General features: G+C 36.2%; 1 protein-coding gene across 4 annotated transcripts in view; it reads left to right on the forward strand.

The window, feature by feature from the left end:
* Positions 1-22918, forward strand: part of Ent2 (Equilibrative nucleoside transporter 2) — a 58726-nt gene that overhangs the window by 13955 nt on the left and 21853 nt on the right. Inside the window, exon 1 of one of the 4 annotated variants that reach the window (XM_028316167.1) lies at positions 9821-9963. The exons of the other annotated variants lie outside the window; for them this stretch is intronic. Within the exon in view, the coding sequence (XP_028171968.1) occupies positions 9930-9963 (34 nt within the window). The 5' untranslated portion in view covers positions 9821-9929. Of the gene's footprint in view, positions 1-9820; positions 9964-22918 lie in introns of those variants that run through there. 4 annotated transcript variants of the gene reach the window in all.

Below are 22918 nucleotides of genomic sequence, written 5' to 3' on the forward strand. Positions count from 1 at the left end.
TTTAGAGGTGGCACAAGAAAAGTTGAGGCGAACAAATACACTGCTGTAATATTTGAATACAGAACACACATCAGTTAGAATACGTAAAATGTCAGCGTGACAAGCGTATACAGATACAAATCTTTACTTGTGATAGTCTCAACTCTCGTTACGCGAACTTTAATAATTATATTTTTATTAAGTTCTTTCGAAATGTAACCTTCATGGATATGAAACCTTTGTCTTAAGTCAAAGTCTTGTCATTGAATAAAATGTCAAGTTTTGTCAAAAAATCGCGGAAAATAATCGCGAAAGTTTCACGCATTAGAAAATGCGAATATAGTGTTTCATGTTTTTTTTTTTTTTTCATGTTTAAAAATAAATTCAAAGCAGTGAAACCAATTGTAACTTACTAGTTAATGAGTGATAAAGAAACTATTTTAAGTGCTCACATTGCAAGAGAAAAGCTGGTTAGTTGTTCGGCGAATTTCACAATAGTTGATTGTATTGTTGTACATGTTGAATAGAAATATAATTATTATTCTAACATAATGCGGATAGTACGTACGTACGTCAAATACACTTGTACTGTAACTTACAGTCTCTGTACTGTACAGTTTGAACTTACTTGGCATACCTACCGTAATAGCCGTAGCTTCACCAGTAGACGTAGAAGAAAACTTGCCTTATTTGTTTAGGATTTGTAATTATTGTTGGTACATTGAATGACTAGGGTGTTGATACCTACGCTCTCACTAATACCTGACGGTGTCCTCCTTTTTTTTGTTAGGTGTTATTTATAGTTTTCCACAAGCAAACGTCAGTAAAGTAATAAACATTAAACATCAATCCACTCATTCATGCACTTAAGGAAGTTTGTTCCTTGAAACTTTTACGGTATACCCTATTAGGCATTCTGTGGTATAGACTTATAACTGTTACATTAACAGTATAAATTAGCAAACAATGATAACCATTTATCCCAAGAGAAAGTGCGTGGGAGATTCAGTAACATTGATCAATGTTAAGTAGGTAGGTACTTATACCGGTTATTCGAAGTGTTTTACAGAGCTATGATTATTACTTTATAATCTACTGAAAGATTATTATTATTATTGCTGACGGGATTGCTACCATGTACCTTAATTTTGAGTTTCCGATATTTCGGCACTGTTGCAAGCTTGCAACAATTATGTTAGTGACTTTAGTGACCATAAAAATTTAAAACAAAAATGAATCTGCTGAAAAATTTTCAAAAGATAGTTTTGTTATACACGTATTTACATCCAAAAGGTAATATTGAGATCCAGGTAGTAGAAATAATTTTGGTTTCTCTCAAAAACTTCTTACATTTCTACAGCCGCGCCCATTACGCATTGCAGGAGAAAACTTCCGCAAAGAACATTTTTGCCTTATTATAGTCCTTTTCACGTAAGATGATCCGTATGACACTTCAAGGTTATCCATATTACGCATACTACATATGCAGAATATTTTTGAAAAAATATTTGTATTTTATTAGCAATATAATAAAAAAAAATAACTACCTTGTCTTGAAATATATAGTAAAATCTGAGTCTATTGATTATATTTTAATTAAATACGATGTAAAAATATCATTTATTTCATGTTCGCAATGTGTGAAACGGAATAGATTTAGTGCTGGGGTATTTCTTGTATAATAAAATCGATTATTTCCGCGTTTCATTAATCGATTGCAGTGAATACTTAGTTATTAAAAACATCACAAAAATCTAAATAGATTGAAAAATCGGCCTTTAATGGTATAAAACCTGTTCACAAATGAATATACTTACTATGCGAAAGTTTATGAACAGTTTTTATGTTAAAGGCATTAGTAGCTTTCCGCCCGCGGCTTCGCGGTGTATAAAAGAAGAAACTGACTGACTGACTGACAGATCAACGCACAGCCTAAACGGCTAAACGTAGGCACTTGAAATTTGGAAAGGACGTAGCTTAGGTACCGTAGAGGTGCACTAAGAAAGGAATTCCCGAAATTCCCACGGGAACGGGAATTAGCGGGAAAAACGGGATTCACGCGTACGAAGTCGCGGGCGGCCGCTAGTCAACTATATTTTTCGATTATTGACTTTAATAAACGCATTAAAAATAAATTAATGGTTTTTAATTTAAAGAAACAGAACCAGTACTTTTTAGGAATCGTTTTTTTGAACATGAACCATGAAATTTGAATATTATGAAATAAAACATTGTTACAATAATATTTGTAATTGTAAAAAACATGTTTTTTGTTATTTAACACCTATACAAAATATTTCTCTAAAAGTAGGTTTAACTAACTCTTCGGAAAAAATCGATGATAAATCGCTAAGGTTTAGTTATGTGACATCTCTAAATCTTTCAAACTCGAAACGTCATACGGATCATCTTAGGTGAATAAGACTATAATTTTGTGTTAGTCCTACCTGTTTGCAGCGGTGGACTGTCCAAGGCAAAAAAATCGTAACTGTATAGATTTTTTAGTTGTTAATCTACAAACATTTAAGATGAGTCATCGACAACACGCAATAGAGTCACCCTGAAACGACATTTTAGCTAATAGGGCATACAAAAAGTGCGCAATAGTCATTTAGGTATTGGCATTTGGCACTGATTAAAAAGCAAGCAATGTATTTTCACAGATTTGTGTAAGTTAATAGAGTATGTGAATTTTAATTCAGAGATTGCAAAATGCGTCTTCTTTACCTCCTAGACCAAGTAACAATGCTGATGGTGACAGAATCAGGTTCGCGATCGTTTCACGGAGCGACAAATAGGCAGAGCGAAGCGATTTCTGAATTAAAACTATCAAAGAAAGAAAGAAACATTTATTACGATGAACATCATTTAGTTAAGGACAGAGAACGTATACAGAAAAAAATGACAGAAATAGCACATAACTATTACAAGGAAATAAAAAGTGAACTGAGCAGTGCTGTCTGTCGCAACAGCGATGCCCATCGCAATGGGACTCCGCTCAGCATTATGCCGTGGCCCACGGTGGGGAAGGCCACGACAGTGTCTATCACAAAAGTTACTTCTTCCAGGGGGACTGATAGTCCAGTTAGTATTCTCATTTCCCTGACCACTTAAAAACACACGAAAGATTTGGAACCAGTTTCGTTCGCTGCATGTGTCAGGTCAGCATTATGGACTTCGACAATTTTGCGGTCGATAGACAGAATCTTGGGAGGTAATTGTGCTTTTAAAAGCAGCGTTTACATTCTTAATACATTTTAGTTCGAAGATCTCTCATTATAATTTCGAACTCGTGTTTTGTGTGAAACAAACATTAGCATTAGCTTAGCCATCAGTCAAACTCTCAGAAAATTTCCTTTTGGAATAACTGAATTCTCTTGGGAGTGCTAAGATGAATCGAAATCAATCACAACCAAATCTCTCCCGTGAGTTCTAAGTATTTTTCAGTATTGCTGTTTTAGAAATTAGAATGCAATTATTGGAATTTAAAAAGTAAATCGTGTGTAAATATATCCCGTACCGTATTAATATTTTATTATACTACTAGGTAGCTATTAGAAAAATAAAATTGTGGTAACAGCTTTATTACTATCGTTTAACTAAAAAGGTTACACCTAACTAAATTGTGGTAATTTAATGAATGTTGTAGATTTAGATTACCTATCAAAATGTTCTGTTTTTACTAGTCTGTCTGTTGTTTCAGCTAACCTAACCTTGTTTTAACTGCACCGTACGATATCACAAATTGTTAACACGGTGCATTTAAAATTAAAATGTCACTTAGCGACACAAGCACTCGTAGAAACGTAAAAAGAATTGAGGTCAACGTATTTTCCCCTCGCGCTAAACTGGTTCAAGCTCTATCTGCCTAAGACAGCTTGTGAACACCCCTCCTTACCTTTATGAAGCTTTGTACTATCTTCGCTCGTGAACTGGGTAAATAGGCCGTCGTAAATAAACTAGTGGTGGATAAGCAGTTATCGATATGCATTGGGATTCTCTAATCGATGGGTAAACTAGTTCAGGGCGGCTAAATCTGGTTATGACAGCTTTGATTGTGGACGCTAGATAAAAATGGGTTATTGTGTTACGTTTCTATGTACTTAATATCGTTGTACAGTTAAACATTTTAGTTATCAAACAAATAAACAAAACTTATATCCTAGCTAATCCTTCGTCTCCGGCTTCACACAAAACAGCAGTATCGTAATTTAAAGAAGTCAATCCAATTGTTGTCCACTATTAGTTATTAATTGAGTCAGTTATTATTGTAATCAACGAAATCCGATGAGAAAAAAAATATCGCTCCATTTATCTGTCCATAAAAAAACCATCGATAGATCTCCAAAGATTGGCAGCACTACAAATCTAGTAATAGTTTTATCGCGTACCTAATATTTTCGCTAAGATTTTATTATTCTGGGAACAAACGTTCACAAAACTGTTATGCAATTTGGAGACAAAATGTAGTAAGTATCTCGAAACTTCATTGTGATTACTTTTTGCGTATTTACGAGTTACATTTAGAACCCCTGGAGTAAGTTGGGATGTGAGGATTTGTGGGCTTTGTAATCTCCTGTACATTCGTAAATATTTGCTTGAGAAAATATCAAATTATTTAGTATATTAGGACTTTCCTGGCAGCTGGCATTGATTCCGAAAATTTTGCTTGCAATGCGATTTGGCACTTTTGGCGACCATTTCAACTTTGTAAAATTTATTAATGAACTTTAACCAATTACTGTTCGTCAAACATTTCGCTCTTGAAATACCCTAAAACAAAAGAACGCAGCTCAATGCATGCATCCACAAGATTTAAAATTCCTCCACAACAGTTTCAAGTTTCAATCCAAAGAACTTGTTCTTATAACTCGTTCGTTCTAATAACGTCATTCAAAACAACATTAGCATTTATTTGCCGATTCAAACAACGTGGTTTAATTTGCATTGCTTTCAAATAACTTTTCATTACATTGCAGACGCAGTTATTACTTTAATATGGCTTTTTCCCGCGGCTTTGTGCACTGCGGTCTGTCGCAGAGGGATTATGACACATCCCTTGGGAAACTGGTTAAATTCCAGGCTTGGAAAGTATGGAATTTAACGCATTTGGAAATTGGGAAGCTTCTAATTTGGCGAATGAATTGCCAAAGTAAAATTAGTTGTTCTAGAGAACATATTTTACTAATTAGTTAAACAAGAGGGAAGCTGATATCTTTTGCAAAAACTACTTAAAATTAGTAAGTGTATAAAATTCTATGAAATAAATACATTGGTCAGTTGATATCAAGAAAAGTGACGTCATAAACCGGTATTTCCAATTTCCATAGACCATACAATGGACAACACGCATAAGTTGTAATATTAAGTTAAATTATGATTTAATTTAAAGTTTAGATCACATAAATTACACTAGTCTTTATTTCACCTCAATCCATCCTGTGGTGATCCGGCTCGAAGGACCAGGAAAATGTGGTGGACTGCAGTGGACTGTATGCGTTTGTGTNAGTGTCATAGTAACTTATTAGGCTGCTTAGCTTGATGATAAAAAGAAAAATATTTTATTCAATGTACAGTCGCGGAATGAAAAGGTTCGTCAGTTTTCAAATTGATTCCTTCAACGAATCGCGAGCACATATTACCTTTTGAAACTATGTTATAGAATAATCTCGAGTTAGAGGAAATAATCTTTAACTGTTCGTCAGTAAAGTTCAAAATTATTCAGATCAAAGTTGTTTGACGGTTCATCTTGTCAAGAAGATTATTAGGATTGATAAACTAAAACCTTCTTGTTGGTTCAACCTGCCATTATTATTTCTTTTAAATAAAAAAAACTATTGTCAATAATTGGTCAATGTCATCATTGCATTGCACTGATGGGATAGAAAAATAAACAAGCAAAACCTTATTCGTTAGCAAACGTCATATTTATTTAAATGTTAGCAGCACTGTTTCTTGTACTGTTATGTTGGCAGGTTTGACTCTTACAGTACCTAGTGCAAGCGAAAACCGACACTAAGGTGACGAACCTTTTCATTCCGCGACTGTACATAGTCTGGTCATAAGCCCAAAAGATAAGGAGACATGTAAAGTGCCCCATAAGGGCTACCTTTTCTTTTTTTATTATTTTCTATTGACGTTCATAAGTGCCACTTGTGGTCTAAACTGAATAAATATTTTTGATTTTGATTTTGATTTTGATTTTCTGTCATATGATAATAACTTTTGAATTTTGAATGAAGGTTTCAAAAACATTTTTTACTGAATTAGAATTAGAAAGAAAAAATGTGCGATAGTTCGAATTTTATTGTATGCGCATAAAGAAGTCCGAACTGCAGTTGTCACGTTGCATTGGCGCGGCTACGCGCCAAAGCAGATTTTCGTTGTGCTGAAAAATTTTAGTTTATCTTTTCATTAAATGATAGGTACAATGAAGTTTTAAGTATAAAAAATAGAAGTAGTTGCCCTCTCGCGGATAGGTCTCCAGTAGCGATAAAAGCAGTGAAGGCGAGAACCCAAAAAATCCTATGCTTCACTGTTTACCTTGAAGGTAGTCTACAGCAGAAACAGGGTGAAATTAAAACCAAACATCGTTCAGATGTGCGTTCAAAAGACCTGAGATTTAAAAAAAACCCACGTTTTGTTTAAACAGTAAGCTAAAAAAAAGTGTCTGGAAAATGGAATACAAAATGTTATGGTATGGTAAATGATAAGTCTTTACCAATGAAGAAGCAGAAGTTCAATTTCATGTGTCCTCCATCTAGGCTAGTTTCCATCGGCACTCATGGTTTGGCTGCGTGTCTTAAAAGACAATGCCGGAAATTGGCGTCTTTTTTTTTTCGCGCGGCCATCGACCAAACTTTGTTTTTTTATTACAAAATAGTATAATAAAGCAAACTTACTATGACATGTATACCTCTAAACTCAGTCTGAACTGAGTGACGAGCATTAGAAGTTTGATGATTTTACATACTAGATTTACTTTTTGCGCGCAAGTTTTGTAAGAAATTGCAACAAAATAGTGACATTGTATGTGTAAACAAACAATACCATCCATTAAAGGCTCCAGACATCAGTATGGAGCAGAATCAGCGCAATAAAAAAATAGCGCAATATTTTGTTGCAATTTCTTACAAAACTTGCGCGCAAAAAGCAATGCTTGTATGTGAAATCATCAAACTTCTAATGCTCGTAACTCAGTTCAGACTGAGTTTAGAGGTATACATGCCATAGTAAGTTTGGTTTATTACACTATTTTGTAATCAAAAAACAAAGTTTGGTCGATGGCCGCGCGAAAAAGAAAAGACGCCACCTTCCATACAAAATCTGGCATTGCCATTTGGGCTTAATTGAGGTATTTTTTGCGTAAAAGGCATAAGAACTAATGCCGTTTTATATCAAAAATTCATACTAAGTAGAGGTACTCAACCAGGTACAAAGTATTTCCTTGTATGTTAGTCTGCCAGACTGCCACTCTTTAGTAAGTCCCGAAATTCCCACTTCGGCTCCCCTACTAACCATTCTGACCATTGTACACAGATAATATCTTACATGCAGCTTTTCATGTTACTACGTCACATTTTCAAAATCCGCGCGGAAAATCGCTCCAAGCGGAAGAGCGCACTTTGAGCTTGAATATTTCAGTCATTTTTAAAGATATCAAAAAAGTAAAAACACAGTATTCATTCTAATTTTTTGTAGTTTTTTTTGGCATCTTCAACAAAAATTGTGCGCCAGGTCCATTACGTCAATTCTAGGTTTGACATGTCTAATCTCCGATTAAGATTAGCATAAACCATAAAGTTACATAAATCAATAATTTACTTCTTGATTCAAGAAGTAGATAATTGAGTATGCATTTTATCATAGTACGGTCAGTCCGGATTGTATTGTGAAATATCTGGCTTGACCTCAATGGATAAATCATTCGTGTGCCATTCAAAGTCGAATTAATTCATACAGTTCAGCCATTTGTACTTTATGGGATGTACACAAAAACACAGGTCAGAGAGAATCTTATTATGCCCGTATTTTAAAATGACACTCAAGCATGACAAGTAAATTCATAATATTGCTTGAGGAGCGTATGTATAAGATACTTTCCATCATGTGAGATGCAGGCCATGAGCTTCCTTATCATCATCATTTCAGCCGTAGGACGTCCACTGCTGAACATAGGCCTCCCCCAATGATTTCCACTAAGACCGGTTGGTAGCGGCCTGCATCCAGCGCCTTCCCTTCCTCCTTCGCCTTCAGCTTTCTCGGTGTGGATAAAAAAAACTACGTTCAAAACTATTCAAGATCATGCATTGATTTCAGCATGTGATTGGTGTTTCAATATCTGTTCTTGAGCATTGTGCTTATTTCAAAGTCGTTTCAGAATACATAACACACATTTCCTTTATGTATTTTCCGAACAAACGGAAATTAATATAGAAACAAAGATTTACTTAACTAGCAGTGTATATGTTTACAATGAATATTGATGATAATACAATTTATTAAGTCCATAATTTATTACTAACTACTAGGTAGATAACCTTCGTAACGGTATTTAAAAGTACTCCACTTGGGTTTCCACAGAATTCGATAATGAGCTACATACTTTGTTTGTTGTTGCCCCAAGATAAATTTATCTAGCGGTGGCAGTCGTAACGCAAGATAAACACGTATTGTCCAGTGACCTATCCTTTAGTTCAAGTCAATTTGACGATAACGACGTCAAAGTTGTAGTCAAGAGTTGTTCTTTCGTTCTTTGTGGAAATTACAATGGTTCCCGGGAACCCCCAGAAGTACATAGAGCAGACTGACCTCGATAAAATTATACACGAAGAAAATAAATACATCAGTAACATTAATGTATAATCTAGCCATAATAACAAGTATGACGACATAATCATAATCACAAGGCGCTATGTACACATTACACTATGAGTGTTGATTCGTACAACATATTTTACCCCAACCTCGTTTGTCATTTTCCTTTTTTGCGATATAAATCTGCACCATTTTTCTATTCGATGGAATTAATTATCTATGTTATAGTGGGGGACGCGTTTAGAATGTTATCGGGATATGCAAATTCCTGTCTCTTGCTTGGGAGAATAAACATATCATCTAAGTAAAGCAACTCCCAAACAATACACGCTCAAAGATGAAATTCCAGCTTTGGCTCGCTGTGCCGAGTAACGTAATAGGATTTAAACTGGGGAGACTTGAGGCTGTTGCTACATAAGTCGTTGTGTTTATTGTTTGTATGTTTTTATCTATCTCTTTCACTCCACTTGGTGTGCTGGGATGAATCATTAAAGAGCCGGATAAAGAAGATGTATCAGTTCTTTGAGAGTACGCGTTGAGGAAGTCTTGTTTTTTTGTAGGGTGATTTTCATGGGTACTGACATACCCTTTAAATTCAACTTTGGAAGAAATTAGTTTTGAAAATGGTTTCATCCTTACGTATAGTACTTTTAAACTTAACTTCTATCTGGTGAGATGTAGGCCAAGATCTTCATCGTTGTGGATAAAAAGTTTCCTCATAATTTCATTAAATGTTTTATCAGTAAACTTCTCTCCATGATGGCATACTTTTCTAAGGCCTGATAGGTCATCGTTGTCAACCTTTGCTATGATAACACGTACTTTCGCTGGCGAGTCACTATCACAATATTTACTTTTCCTTTAAACATTCCCACGTCTATTATAATATCTAATTTTACGAGTATCGGTAGTGATTAATATTCGGTTAGGTTTCGAACATGTTTGGTTGTCAGCTGCAACTTTTTATAAGCTAGCTTAACCTGTTGCTGACAGGATTGTGTTCAGTCTGCTATTGGCCTTAGCGTTGGTCTACCGCAAGGAGGGCCAATGTCACTCTCATTAGTAATCCTTCGTTTGATTAGTAAACAGAGATTTGTGGAGCTCAGTAGAGTTAGAAGTGACAGCAACTCACTATGGCCGACTACGGTACATTTGAACGTAAAAATGGTGAGTTCTACCAGTTATCCTCAGTTATTTCTGATTTGGTTATGTAAATATTATAGTTTAGATAACATTGTTTACACGGCGCTTGAAGCTGATTACTGGGTTAATAGGTGCTACTAAAATACGGGTTTTCCAATGGAACCAATGTGTCGGCTGATAAATAATATCTTTTAATTAGTATTATAAGTCCAAATTACTGAGCGCAATTGTTCGTTAGTTGTATTTTAGATTACAATTACGTTTTCGGTTATAATTANAAAAATATCCAGCTGTTTTTGCATTTTCGTTAATTCGCCATCTTTTCAGAATCTGCCGAATTATTTATTTATAGCGTCATATTTTGGAGCCGGCCGACCTTCGAGCGAGGTTTGCGGTACGGTTTCGCGCAAACGTAAATAATATTGCTTAAAAGGCTTCTTTAATGAAAATGAGGCTTGAGGGATTTTGCCTCCGTGAATAAGTGCTGGTCCATTATTAAAGGTTTTGTTTTGTAGATCACGCTCCGGTGGACTCGAATAAGGGATTGATGGCAAAAAGAGGAGGCATACGGTTTCTGTTAACCGTTTATGAGTGAATCCCCTCTTGAACGTTGACCCAATTCTTCTAAATACCTTGACCCCTTTGTAGAGAAATTTCTTTTTAAATAATAGGTCTATTCTGTCCAAGCAATTGATTTCAGATTACTTCGATGTCGCAAGTGTCGTTATTTAAACAATTTTAAACGTTTACTTTAGATATTCTGACACCATTAATTTGGGACGAATGTTGTTAATTTACGATAATGTTCCCACCTCGATGAAAGTTTTTTAGCATCATTATCTACGTCATCTATTAATGAATTCGCTGATTAATTGCCTTCAAAACCTAGATAATTAATCATCATCTAGGTTTCTTTTAGGCACAGTTTTTAACAAGTGGCAATAATTATGTTTTTCCACGGACGGACCCAATTTGTAACGCAATAAAAATGGTTAATGGCCAGTGCGATAATGGAGTATTGTTGATTAGTTGATAGGTTTGTTCACGATAAAGCACAGCCTCCGTGGGCGTAGTGTTACAGAATCTCGGTTCTGTTTGGTTTGGTAACGGTTGGGCCATACAGGTACTGTTTTGTCATTTTTTAGCTGTTAGGAAAGCGACCTACGCAATGCTTTTGATGTAGAATTGGTGAAAGATACCGTTGGGTGTTGCTGGAAAAGTAGACTTGAGATTTGGGTGTGTTGAAATTGTTTAACAATTGAGATTTTTTACTTCTCTGTGTCCCAGTGACACAAATTAGGTTGTGCTTTCGCAGAGTACATGAAGTACAATGAAAATGATAAGAAAATTACAAAACTGTTTTTTTCCAGTCGGCAGAAAAAAAACTCATTGTTCAGATCAAAAATGTTGCAAATCTGTGTGATCAAAAATGTGCCATTTTTTAATAATTTATGTAATCAAAACCAATACCAATTATAGTGATCCTTGTCTTGCATAGTGCTTTCGAAGTTCAACATTAATTTTGAGGCTGCTGTAAATTACCTCCATTATATTTCGCACTCTGAAATAAACACCTACTTAGATAGGCCAAGTCAAGCCTAAAAATAGGCATGAACCCCTAAGCAGGTGAGAGTCTCGGTCCACTGGAGCGGAGTATACGTGGTCAGGTGTAAAAATGCAATAAACACTTGTAGCACATCACTAGCTCGTGATGTGCAAAAGTTAATCGAGACTGATCAACCAAGGAACACGGTTAACTTATGTGCGGAGATGCATTTCTCTTACATGTGAAACAGTTGGTGTTGATATCCGTGGTAGTTTTATTTGAAGAAGAAAGGGGTAAGTTCCTTGTTTTAGATCTGTCGTCTTCTAAACCAATAATATTCTCTCTAGCTAGGCCTTTCTGAACTTTTCTTTTACACCTCGTTACTTTGTTGTCTTCTAAACAAATCAGATAGGCCTTTCTGAACTTTATAGTCCAGGAGGCTGTTTTCTGTCTTTGATTTCATATGCGTGTTCGTTTTAAAAATACTGCTTCAGTTTTTAACTCTTATCCTGTCCAGAATTATATTTTAGCTTGCATTTTATGGAACTTGTAATTGAGAAGATATTTTCCTGTTCCTATTAGCAGTTGGTTATGGTTTATTCAGTCAGTTTAATGGCTAAAATAAACTGAAAACTGGATGTAACAATCTACCGCATCGACTGGCGGTCAAGCTGTATAGACTCGACACCAGTTGAACCACTATTGGGTTGATCCTGACCAGTTTTATTCAGTCGTTTTTGATGACTCATCTCCATCCATTCAGTAAAACTACAATGTATTTTTAGGTTTGCTTAAAGCCGCTTGAGTTACAGAGGCAATCCACTTTTAATCGCATACCAAATTGTTATCGACAATTTTAAAGCAATTACCTACCCAGTCACTTGACACTACCATTGTCTGCGTCACATGAGGACACAAGCGTATATGCCTCCGCCATTGTTTTGGCCATAAAGGATGGAACTATGCGACTTGGCTCATAAGCATTGTTTTGGCGTTCCAATTATCTGAGGGTCTGTAGTCAAAATTCTTTACCAGATTGGATGCGGTAATTAAATGTCGTGATGAGTTATGAAGGTCTTTGTGGTAGGAAATAATTTTAATGAGTTGAATGCTTGTTCTTACGAGAAAATATGAGTCCAATATTTGGAGAGCATATTTATTCAGTGATTATTCCGGGTATAACTTTTTATTAATAAGGGGGCTATGGTATAGTAGTAGAAGAGAAGATTTGCCACACTGACTGCGTTTTACGGTCTGCGGTCAGGTCAAAATGAACGCACGCATCATATGAACAACATTGTTGGTCTCTACTATACATTTTATATTGATGAGATCTGACAGTGCGGGCACGAGCAGAGAACGAAAACTGACTGGTTGCGTTCATTTGACCTGACCGCAGACCGCATCCAGTGTGTCATGCTGAATAGGTAAAATTTCATAGGATACTTTATTTGATCGCACTGAGCTGACCAGGAAACCATATCCGAAGCTGACAGCAAATCTATAGCCACTGTTATTGACACAAATAATTTCGAAGACCATATTTATAGTTTTCAATGTCGTTCAAAAACTTATCCACGTATCTTAAAAAAAAAAACAATTCTGAACTCTATATCCCAAATGCTCAAGATACACTATCCTTTCCAGCCGGGGACGAGAACACGAAAATTTAATAAAGCAATTGTAAACCCTATTCCAAATGCTTAAAGTATACTATCCTTTCCAGGCTGGGTCGAGTTGGAGGGCGAAAAGGCGCCGTTCCTCCGCAACGAGCCGGTGAAGCTGACGCCCGCGTGGGAGGGCTCCAACCTGCCCAATGACACGCTCAACTTGAAAGGTAATGTGCCGTGATACTTAATACAAGCTATGTCGGGTTGAGTATAGCCTAATTTTGGTTATAATCCAGTTCGAAATAGCGAAGAAAAGAAAAGAATTTGGCGTTAACTAACTAGGTTCTAGTGGTCTCGCACGGTCAAGGTAAAATTAAAGGAGATTTCAACTCCTGGATTAAAGTATCGATACTGGGGCATCTAATTTAGTTGAAATAAGTGTTATTTTGCAACAAAAATGCATGGTTTAATGTGCTGTTGACTGTACACGAATACAATGACAGTCAGCGTCAAATAGTTCGTGAGTTTCGTGACATCCAAGGTAGCCAAAAGATTCGCAACACTTCTTTTAGGCTGAGTTGCACTACCTAACTTTGACCGTAACTATGACGATAACCGGTGTTTTTTGTATGGAGTTTGACAGATTTTTGACGTTTGTCAAAGTTACAATAAGATGGTGCAACCCAGCCTTAGATTAAGGATGTGTTATCAACTTTTTGACCACTTTGGGCGTCACGAACTATTTGACGCTGACTATGCTCATTGCATTTGGTAGGATACATTACTAATTAAATGTAAGTACTGTACTGTTTTCATCATACGTCTATGTCCGTAAAATTTATAATATCCATTGGGGGGCAAAAGACCTAAGGGCAGTAATAAAGGCTATCACATTTCCATTTGGAAATTTCCAGTAGATAAACAGCATTCATTACGGTCACTTGCCTACAGAACGATCTATCATAGGCATGTCTAAGTTTATTGAGATTTTCCGGACCCATTCCGCGATTGAAGTTGATTGCTCGACCTGTATTGTGGCTAATCGTAAGCAATACTGTGGCGTATCGAATTATTATCTTTGGTATTGAGTTGCAAGAGCATGTTGTTCAATCATACCTCTACGGCATTGGTTCCCAAACTTTTTGAGACGCGCCCCCTTTTGACCATACAAAATTTCCTCCAGTCAAGATTATTTATTGGTCGTATCGAGCAATCTCGAATGCATTCTCTCAGCGGTCGCAGGTTTTTTATACTTAAGTACACAGATGGCTCGCGCCTTTAAAGGTCTTTGCGCCTCCCACTTTGGGAACCAATGCTCTACGGTCTCATTTCATGCTATAATTTTTTTTTTCGAACTATTCTCCCGGGCTAGGATCTGCACCGTGATAAAATCTATTCGACTATTTTAGACGAAAAATGTATGGGCATATCACCCATAATCGATAAAATGCCTAGATAAAGTTTTATCGTGGAGCGCATCCCGGCCCTATTGGTCAAGTACCTACCTAATTAGTTTTTTCCGGACCTGAAAAATACGGAACATAATATCATATAATATGTATTCATTCTCACTCTGTTGGCTGTCAAATACCACTCATTCGGGACAGTTATGTGGGACAAGTATATGGACCAGTGTTGAGAACATTTTTATTTTAGCGTGACAAACTTAGTCACACTTCCAAGTGCTTCCAACAAGGAACAGGGAAATTAGAAATTAACAAATAAAATAGAAACTAGAAAATGGAACTGTTCAGCAGATTTAGACGAAAACGGATCGTGTCATGTATAAAGAATTTTGCAGAATTTTGACCCGGGAAAATTCACACTCACAGCACCCGAAAGATGTCAAATTTTGGGATAAGCCATATTACACCCGGTTTCATAATCTGATTACCCCTTACGCGTAATTTAATATGAATATTAGCTTTTATTGTCAAATAAAAGCTGAATCCTTGATGTCATCAAGTATCCTTGAAGCGATTACGAAGAGTGCGCCACACGATTTTTTGCTTATTTTTTCTAAGCAAAATGAACCTTATTTGAAAAGCAGACGGGTTATTTTACCGTGATAAAAGCAAGTGGTCACTTTAACATCATACTCATCCCTTATCGCGAATGGATTAGCATAAAATAAACCACCTGACACGCCATTGTTGTGGTTAATATGCAGGCGACGTGCTATAGTGGTAATTAAACGCCACCACAAGCCTTTGGTTTTCCGTACCTATGCAAATTGCAATCACATAAGGGCAGTGTGTCATGTAAAAACAGCTTTGATTGCAAGAAATAAGAATTATTTTGGTTTTCTGTATTGAAACATGACCATTCTAAAGACATCCCGTTCCAAAAATGTGATGGTCTCCTTCGGAATCCCTGATAGGTTGCTTTAATGACCGTGTATACAGGGTGGAATTTTGTAATGCCATCTGGAGGGAAAGTACTCATAATACTGCAGATAGAAAATTTTACTGAAAGAAAACATTCCTTTATTTTTGAAAAGAAAGAGGCATGACACATTCATTACCATACCATACAATTTCTGTACATAATTAAAATAATTTAAGATTTTATGAATTTCCTTTCATTTCATTTATCAAGTTTGTTAGAGAGATTTCATCCTTATACTTGACCCTAACGATCGATGCAATAAAAATACAGGGTGTAATTTTAACAGATTTTAGTTTGTTCGATTCCCGGGTGTGGCAAATATTTTTTGGAAATCTTTGAATGCAGTTCTATTTGTTTTCAAAAATAAAGGAATGTTTTCTTTGCGAATTTTTTTCTATCTACAATATTAAGAGTACTTTCCCTCCAGGTGGCATTACAAAATTTCAACCTGTATATGTTGATCATTATCAGATTTTTTACGCTACTTAATTCACACTTTACTTAGATTGGAATTTGAGTTATGTTCAGTTTTTTGAAGTCGAATTGATTCCAGTTCCTTGGATTCTAAACTGTATTCATAAGACTTGATAACATGTTAAGGTAAATAATGGAAACCCAAGGCTTGCAGTAGGAACAGAAGGATACTCTTAAATAAATTCAACTATTTATGACACTCAGTTCGCAAAATGCTTAGCAGAATGTTTTAATACAATGTCTTAAGTTGCTTCAAATTGCAATTGCGTGCATTGTTCTATCGCCATTTATCTAGCGGGTTCGTTGACCCCAATTCTAGATACCGTGCAGTTAGTCTGATTCGGACTTTTTACTGTTTTACATAGCCTAGATTTGATTGCACTAGAAATCTCAGTTAAAACTATACAGGGTGTTAAGCAAAAACTGTCTTTTCTGTCCAAAGGTTTATTTTAATTACTGAGATGCTCTGATGTCAGACATAATGAGCTTTAGGCGTCTGATATAGCTTGTAAATAGGAGCAAGCAGTGACTACAAATAACACGTACAGCATTATCGAAAAACTTTCCCAGAAAGAAATTATTAAGTTGTTACCACTGGTTATATTCCGAACTCTATATTCTTCTGATTAAAAGACAATGCCGGAAATTGGCGTCTTTTTTTTTTCGCGCGGCCATCGACCAAACCTTGTTTTTTGATTACAAAATAGTGTAATAAACCAAACTTACTATGACATGTATACCCCTAAACTCAGTCTGAACTGAGTTACGAGCATTAGAAGTTTGATGATTTTACATACTAGATTTTCTTTTTGCCCGCAAGTTTTGTAAGAAATTGCAACAAAATAGTGACATTGTATGTGAAAACAAACAATACCATCCATTAAAGGCTCCAGACATCAGTATGCAGCAGAATCAGCGCAATAAAAAAATAGCGCAAAATTTTGTTGCAATTTCTTACAAAACTTGCGCGGAAAAAGCAAATCTAGTATGAAAATCATCAAACTTCTAATGTTCGTAACTCAGTTCAGACTGAGTTTAGAGGTATACATGCCATAGTAAGTTTGGTTTATTACACTATTTTGTAATCAAAAAACAAAGTTTGGTCGATGGCCGCGCGAAAAAAAAAGACGCCACCTTCCATACAAAATCTGGCATTGCCATTTGTTGCGTAATTCAAGACAGTTAGCTATCCCCTCAACCTTCAGGATCCAATCAGGATTTCATTGGAGACCAAGCAACCCAGGAGTTGAAGTGGTTAGAAAGGGTGTAGGATTAGACCCGTTTTTATCACTGGTTCCATTAAACATTCTTTATTTGAGTTGTTACATAAGTTTTAATTATAATTAAAATACGAGTATCTGTCGAGTAGGTAAATGCTAATTATTACACTTCATTATCACACTTATGTTTATTGAATACACACACAAGCTATTTTAAGCTTTATATCTACGCACTAAAGTCTATATCTCCTTGTTGAAACACAACTGACACTAAAAGGTTATCAAAATTACGATGTTTTTATTTTTTTCCAATGTATGAATGAATACTATTTATAGCCAAAACAATATTAACCAATAGTTGTATAAAAAATTCTAAGCGTTAAGAGTAGCATCTCACACTGGCCATTATAGCGTATTACCACTTGAAATTTCGACTGGTTCATCCAGTGTCTAAGTAGCTCAGATGTAAGAGCAGTCGCCCGGAAATCTAAAGGTCGTGGGTTCGATTCCCACCTTAAGCAGGATTTTTTCAAGTTATTTATAATATTATCCCACTCCCAACGCAGTGATCTCAGTCAAATATTGTTATCACATTTATTAAAGTGGGTAAATAAACGCTTTACTAAAACACACGCAGGTTTTCTCAATAAGCCTGTGTGCACCTAAGTATTGCGACACTTCAACTTTAAACTTAACTTTTTATAATGAAACTCAAAAGTGTGATTGGGCCTTCATGCACTATCAATACCTACTATTGACAGTGTGGTGATTGAAATGAAGAAATTAAAAAAAGTGATCCAAGGCTATTTATATGGTGGGGAAATTTAGAATGTCAGTACTAAAGGACAATTATTAATTTTTCTTTAGTGTCCGACCGAATATGGATTTTCAGCCGAAAACGGAAACGAAAACGAAGCTTCGGCTGCAGTCTCATTTTCGGCCGAAAACGAAAATGACCTTCAATTCTCAAATTTCAATCTGAAATTATGTAAAAACTTTGAAACCGTTAATGTTTTGACCAAGAACATAATGACGTTTGACAGTTGATTTTTATAAGGATTGATTAAAGAAAACCGGCATTAAAACACAAAAAAATTAATCATGAATCCTTAGTAGAATATTATTTCCGGTGTATATTGAAATATTGGGAAGTGAAGAAGAAATAAAGGGTGTCCAGTGGGAATTTTTCAACTTCAAAAATGATTATTTATTACTAATGCAAACTGGAGTTTAAAAATGCGGATTTTAATTTTTTATATGCAATGTCTTTTAAATGATGCCCGTTTTACTATAGGCACTCTCACAGCCGAACCTGGAAAATTCTAGCTGGACACCCTTTACAACGTAACCTCACTTCACAACTTCAAAAGAGTGTGACAATACCGCGTCCGTTCAAGTCTGATTGGAACCATGAGTGCACCAGATTCACTCCCGAAGATATCGGAACGATAAATGTCACCATCTTATTCACGTATTTCTGATATTCGGTTTGACCGAAGCTTCGGCTGGTTTTTGGCCGAAAACGAAAATATGGCCGAATGACCATTTTTTGGCCGAAAATGGCCGAAAATGGCCGAAAACGAAAACGAAAACGAATATTCGGTCGGTCACTATTTTTCTTTATTATTATTTTTTTCTTATTTTTTCTTTTTACAATGTAATTTCATTATTAATAGTGCCTAGTTCGGTATTCTGTACAGGATTTATGTTCCAACCCTATTTTTTATCTATTTTATATTTTATTTCGGGACTTTAGTACGTTATTCTTATTCAAAATTCATTTCTTTACTTTAATACGTACTACAATGGGTGTCAAAGCAGCGATATTGAATACTATTGTAATAACAAAGATGTTAATAATTAATAAGTTACATTGTAATCTCAAAGAGGTATACATGCTTCTCAAACAATAAAAGTAGCTAGCTTTATACCTAAGAAATAATATACAACGTCGATTAAATGAAAGAGTTGCCATGGTTGCGGGTTATGACCTTAGGATATAGAAAGATGACTTTCTTTACTTAGTCTAGTCTACGGCACTATTCCCACCTCTCGTTCCCACCGCTGCAACTCCTGTGTAGCCAGGATCTACAGCTTCCAGAGCCCAGTCTAGTGACTGGGAAAAACTGTCTTCAATCTCTTTTTAAGGTATTTAAAATTATTTCAATAAATTCCTTGTTGCCTTGTTGATAATATCTTACTATTTGACCATGAGATAACATTCAAAATAATTAACATTGCCTAGTTTTTAGTGTGTTTTTGACGAATACCCTTTTCCGCAGTGACCGTAATGAGGATTTAATTACACATAACATTCCACACCCTTATTTTGGTTAGTCGAAATGTGAGTTCGCAAGGATATGTACAGCATATTAGACTGTAAATTTTCGTTGCAAAATCACATTTATTGCTACTGATATAAGGTCTGTGTTAAGTTTGATGTGGCGGTTTATAAAGGGTCCTTGAAAATTTCACTAATTTACTGCTCAGTTATTACAACATCGGGCGATTTGTGTTAAAAACTAGTATTTGCTTAAAAGAAGTGCGAACTGGATATGTGTTGGTGTGGTGTTGAAAAATTCGTACTTATAAAAATGTGAATTGCTGTGATTGTGTTGAAAATAATAGAATACTGTAGCAGAAATGAGTTAACATATTAAGAAGTCAATAAAGTATGTCATAGACGATAGTGGTGGGTTATACACGCAGTAACCTGATTAATTTTAAAAGAAAAATAATTAAGCTGCCAAAAACAATGTAACGCTGAAGTGCTGACCAAGCAATATATTTTATGAAAGGATGTACCTGTATCAAATACATACTTTTTCTTTCTTTCTTATGAACTAGTTCAGTCATCTACTGAATAAAATAATAAAATCTATAATAGGGTGTGGTTGCTACTCTTCAGATACAGAACCTCAGAACGGATCTTTCATTTTATCTTTCCAGGAATCGCAATGGACCTGGTACCGCCGAAAGACAGATGGAACTTGATCTATATCATCCTGGTCATACACGGCCTGGGCACCCTCATAGCGTGGAACATGTTTATCACTGCCAAGGATTACTTCGTGAAGTACAAGCTGGCCAACGCTCCGGACTACGCGGAGCATTACTTGGCGTATGTGGGCTGGGCCGCTCAGATACCGAACTGCCTGTTCAATTGGATCAACATATTTGCGCCGATTAGGTGAGCTATAGCCAAAATAAGTATAATATTTAACGGTAAATCTGCTTTTCTAGTCTAGTAACAAACGTGACAGTTTTGATTCCGAAATCGCTTCGATCAGGCGTTATTTTGCTCGTACAAAAACATATTATTCGGTATCGCTTCAAAGTACTAAGTACTTCGTGAAGTAAAAGTTCAACAATACCTGGGCCCCGAATGCGCTAATTTGTAATGTCTCGCATTTCAATCTCGTTTCATCTCCAGTCTACACTCCAGTCACACTCCATTTTCATTCTAGCTGATGTGGACTTCGGTATCGCGGTAAAGTTCACCCGCAAACAAAGGATTTATGCACCTGATTTTTGAAACTAAAATTACTAAAACACTGCAAATGTTGGTTAAGCGTTTGACTTGCGTGTGAGATAAAGTAGCTTTCTGTCAGCTTTTCTCAGAGGCGCCAGTTGCGTTCCGTTTACGTTACAACATCGTTTGAACTAGCTGTCAAAGCGACCACCGCGATAAGATAAGAATTTGTCCAAACAGCTAATTTTCGTTCGTCGTCCAGTTGCGTTGCAGTTGAAAATATTTAGCGCAATCGGGACGCAGGCGTATGTGGGCTGGGCTTCTCAGATACCGAACTGCCTGTTCAATTGGATAAACATCTTTGCGGCTATTAGGTGAGCTATGTGCTGTCGTGGTGTGTAACTATCGATAACTCGAAAATTGCCTCCTTAGACAAAGTAACATGCTGTGACAGTTTTAATTCCGAAATCGTTTCGTTCCGGCGTTCTTTTGTATACCTAGTATCTGATAGACTACTTCGTGAATAAATTACAAGTTGGCTTCCCGAGTACATAATCATAGTCACTGACTCACTAATCACGAAATCTCAGAAACTATAACACCTACAAAAGAATTTGGCAGGTAGGTTCTTTATAGGGTGAAGAACACATCCGCTAAGAACGGATTTTACGAAATTCCACCCCTAAGGGGTCCACGCGAAATATAGGGCGGCCGCTAGTTATGTACACTTTTTCCCACTTCCAACGCAGCGATATGAACTAAAATGACATAATCGCACTTTAAAGTGGGTATATCATAGCTTACTAAAACACACGCCAATCCGCCACTGGGTTTGTGTGCACCTAAGTTTTGCTACAAAACTACAAAAAAGACTATACCAAATGACTAGAAAGCTACTACGTATTTTATATTGATTTAGGTAGGTCTAACAAAATCTCGGAGAAGGGTAGACAAACAAAAACCACTCACAAGGTTCAAATTTTAATATGTAATTCCAACTATTATAGGTCTATCGCTTAAATGTTGCGCGCCTTCTTGACCGGTAGCCTNTAAGCAGGTGAGAGTCTCGGTCCACTGGAGCGGAGTATACGTGGTCAGGTGTAAAAATGCAATAAACACTTGTAGCACATCACTAGCTCGTGATGTGCAAAAGTTAATCGAGACTGATCAACCAAGGAACACGGTTAACTTATGTGCGGAGATGCATTTCTCTTAGTTACCTGTGAAACGGTCGGTGTTGATATCCGTGGTGGTTTTATTGGAAAAGAAAGGGGTAAGTTCCTTCTTTTACAACTAGTTATTTTGTTGTCTTCTAAACAAATCAGATTCTCTCTAGGCCTTTCTGAACTTTAAAGTCCAGGAGGCTGTTTTCTGCCTTTGATTTCATGTGCGTGTTCGTCTTAAAAGTACTTCTTCAGTTTTTAACTCTTATTCTGTCCAGAATTATGTTTGAGCTTTCATTTTATGCGACTTGTAATTGAAAATATATTTCCTACTTCCTGTTGGCAGTAGATTATGGTTTATTCAGTCAGTTTAACGGCTAAAATAAACTGAAAACTGGATGTAACAACCTACCACATCGATTGGCGGTCAAGCTGTATAGACTCGACACCAGTTGAACCACTATTGGGTTGATCCTGACCAGTTTTATTCAGTCGTTTTTGATGACTCATCTCCATTCAGTAAAACCACAATGTATTTTTAGGTTTGCTTAAAGCCGCTTTAAGCACACGAAACGAAACAAAGTTTCCGAGGCAATCCACTTTTTAACCGCATACCAAATTGTTATCGTCAATTTTAAAGCAATTACCTACCCAGTCACTTGACACTACCATTGTCTGCGTCACATGAGGACACAAGCGTATATGCCTCCGCCATTGATTTGGCCATAAAGGATGGAACTATGCGACTTGGCTCATAAGCATTGTTTTGGCGTTCCAATTATCTGAGGGTCTGTAGTCAAAATTCTTTACCAGATTGGATGCGGTAATTAAATGTCGTGATGAGTTATGAAGGTCTTTGTGGTAGGATATAATTTTTAATGAGTTGAATGCTTGTTCTTAGGAGAAAATATGAGTCCAATATTTGGAGAGCATATTCATTCAGTGATTATTCCGGGTATAACTTTTTATTAATAAGGGGGCTATGGTATAGTAGTAGAAGAGAAGATTTGCCACACTGAATGCGTTTTACGGTCTGCGGTCAGGTCAAAGTGAACGCTGCCCACATCATGTATGAACAATATGTTGGTTTGGTCTATACTATACAT

Source organism: Ostrinia furnacalis, unplaced genomic scaffold, assembly GCF_004193835.3.
Source record: "Ostrinia furnacalis isolate ACB-3 unplaced genomic scaffold, ASM419383v2 OfSCF0353, whole genome shotgun sequence".
NCBI classification, from domain to species: Eukaryota; Metazoa; Arthropoda; class Insecta; order Lepidoptera; family Crambidae; genus Ostrinia; species Ostrinia furnacalis.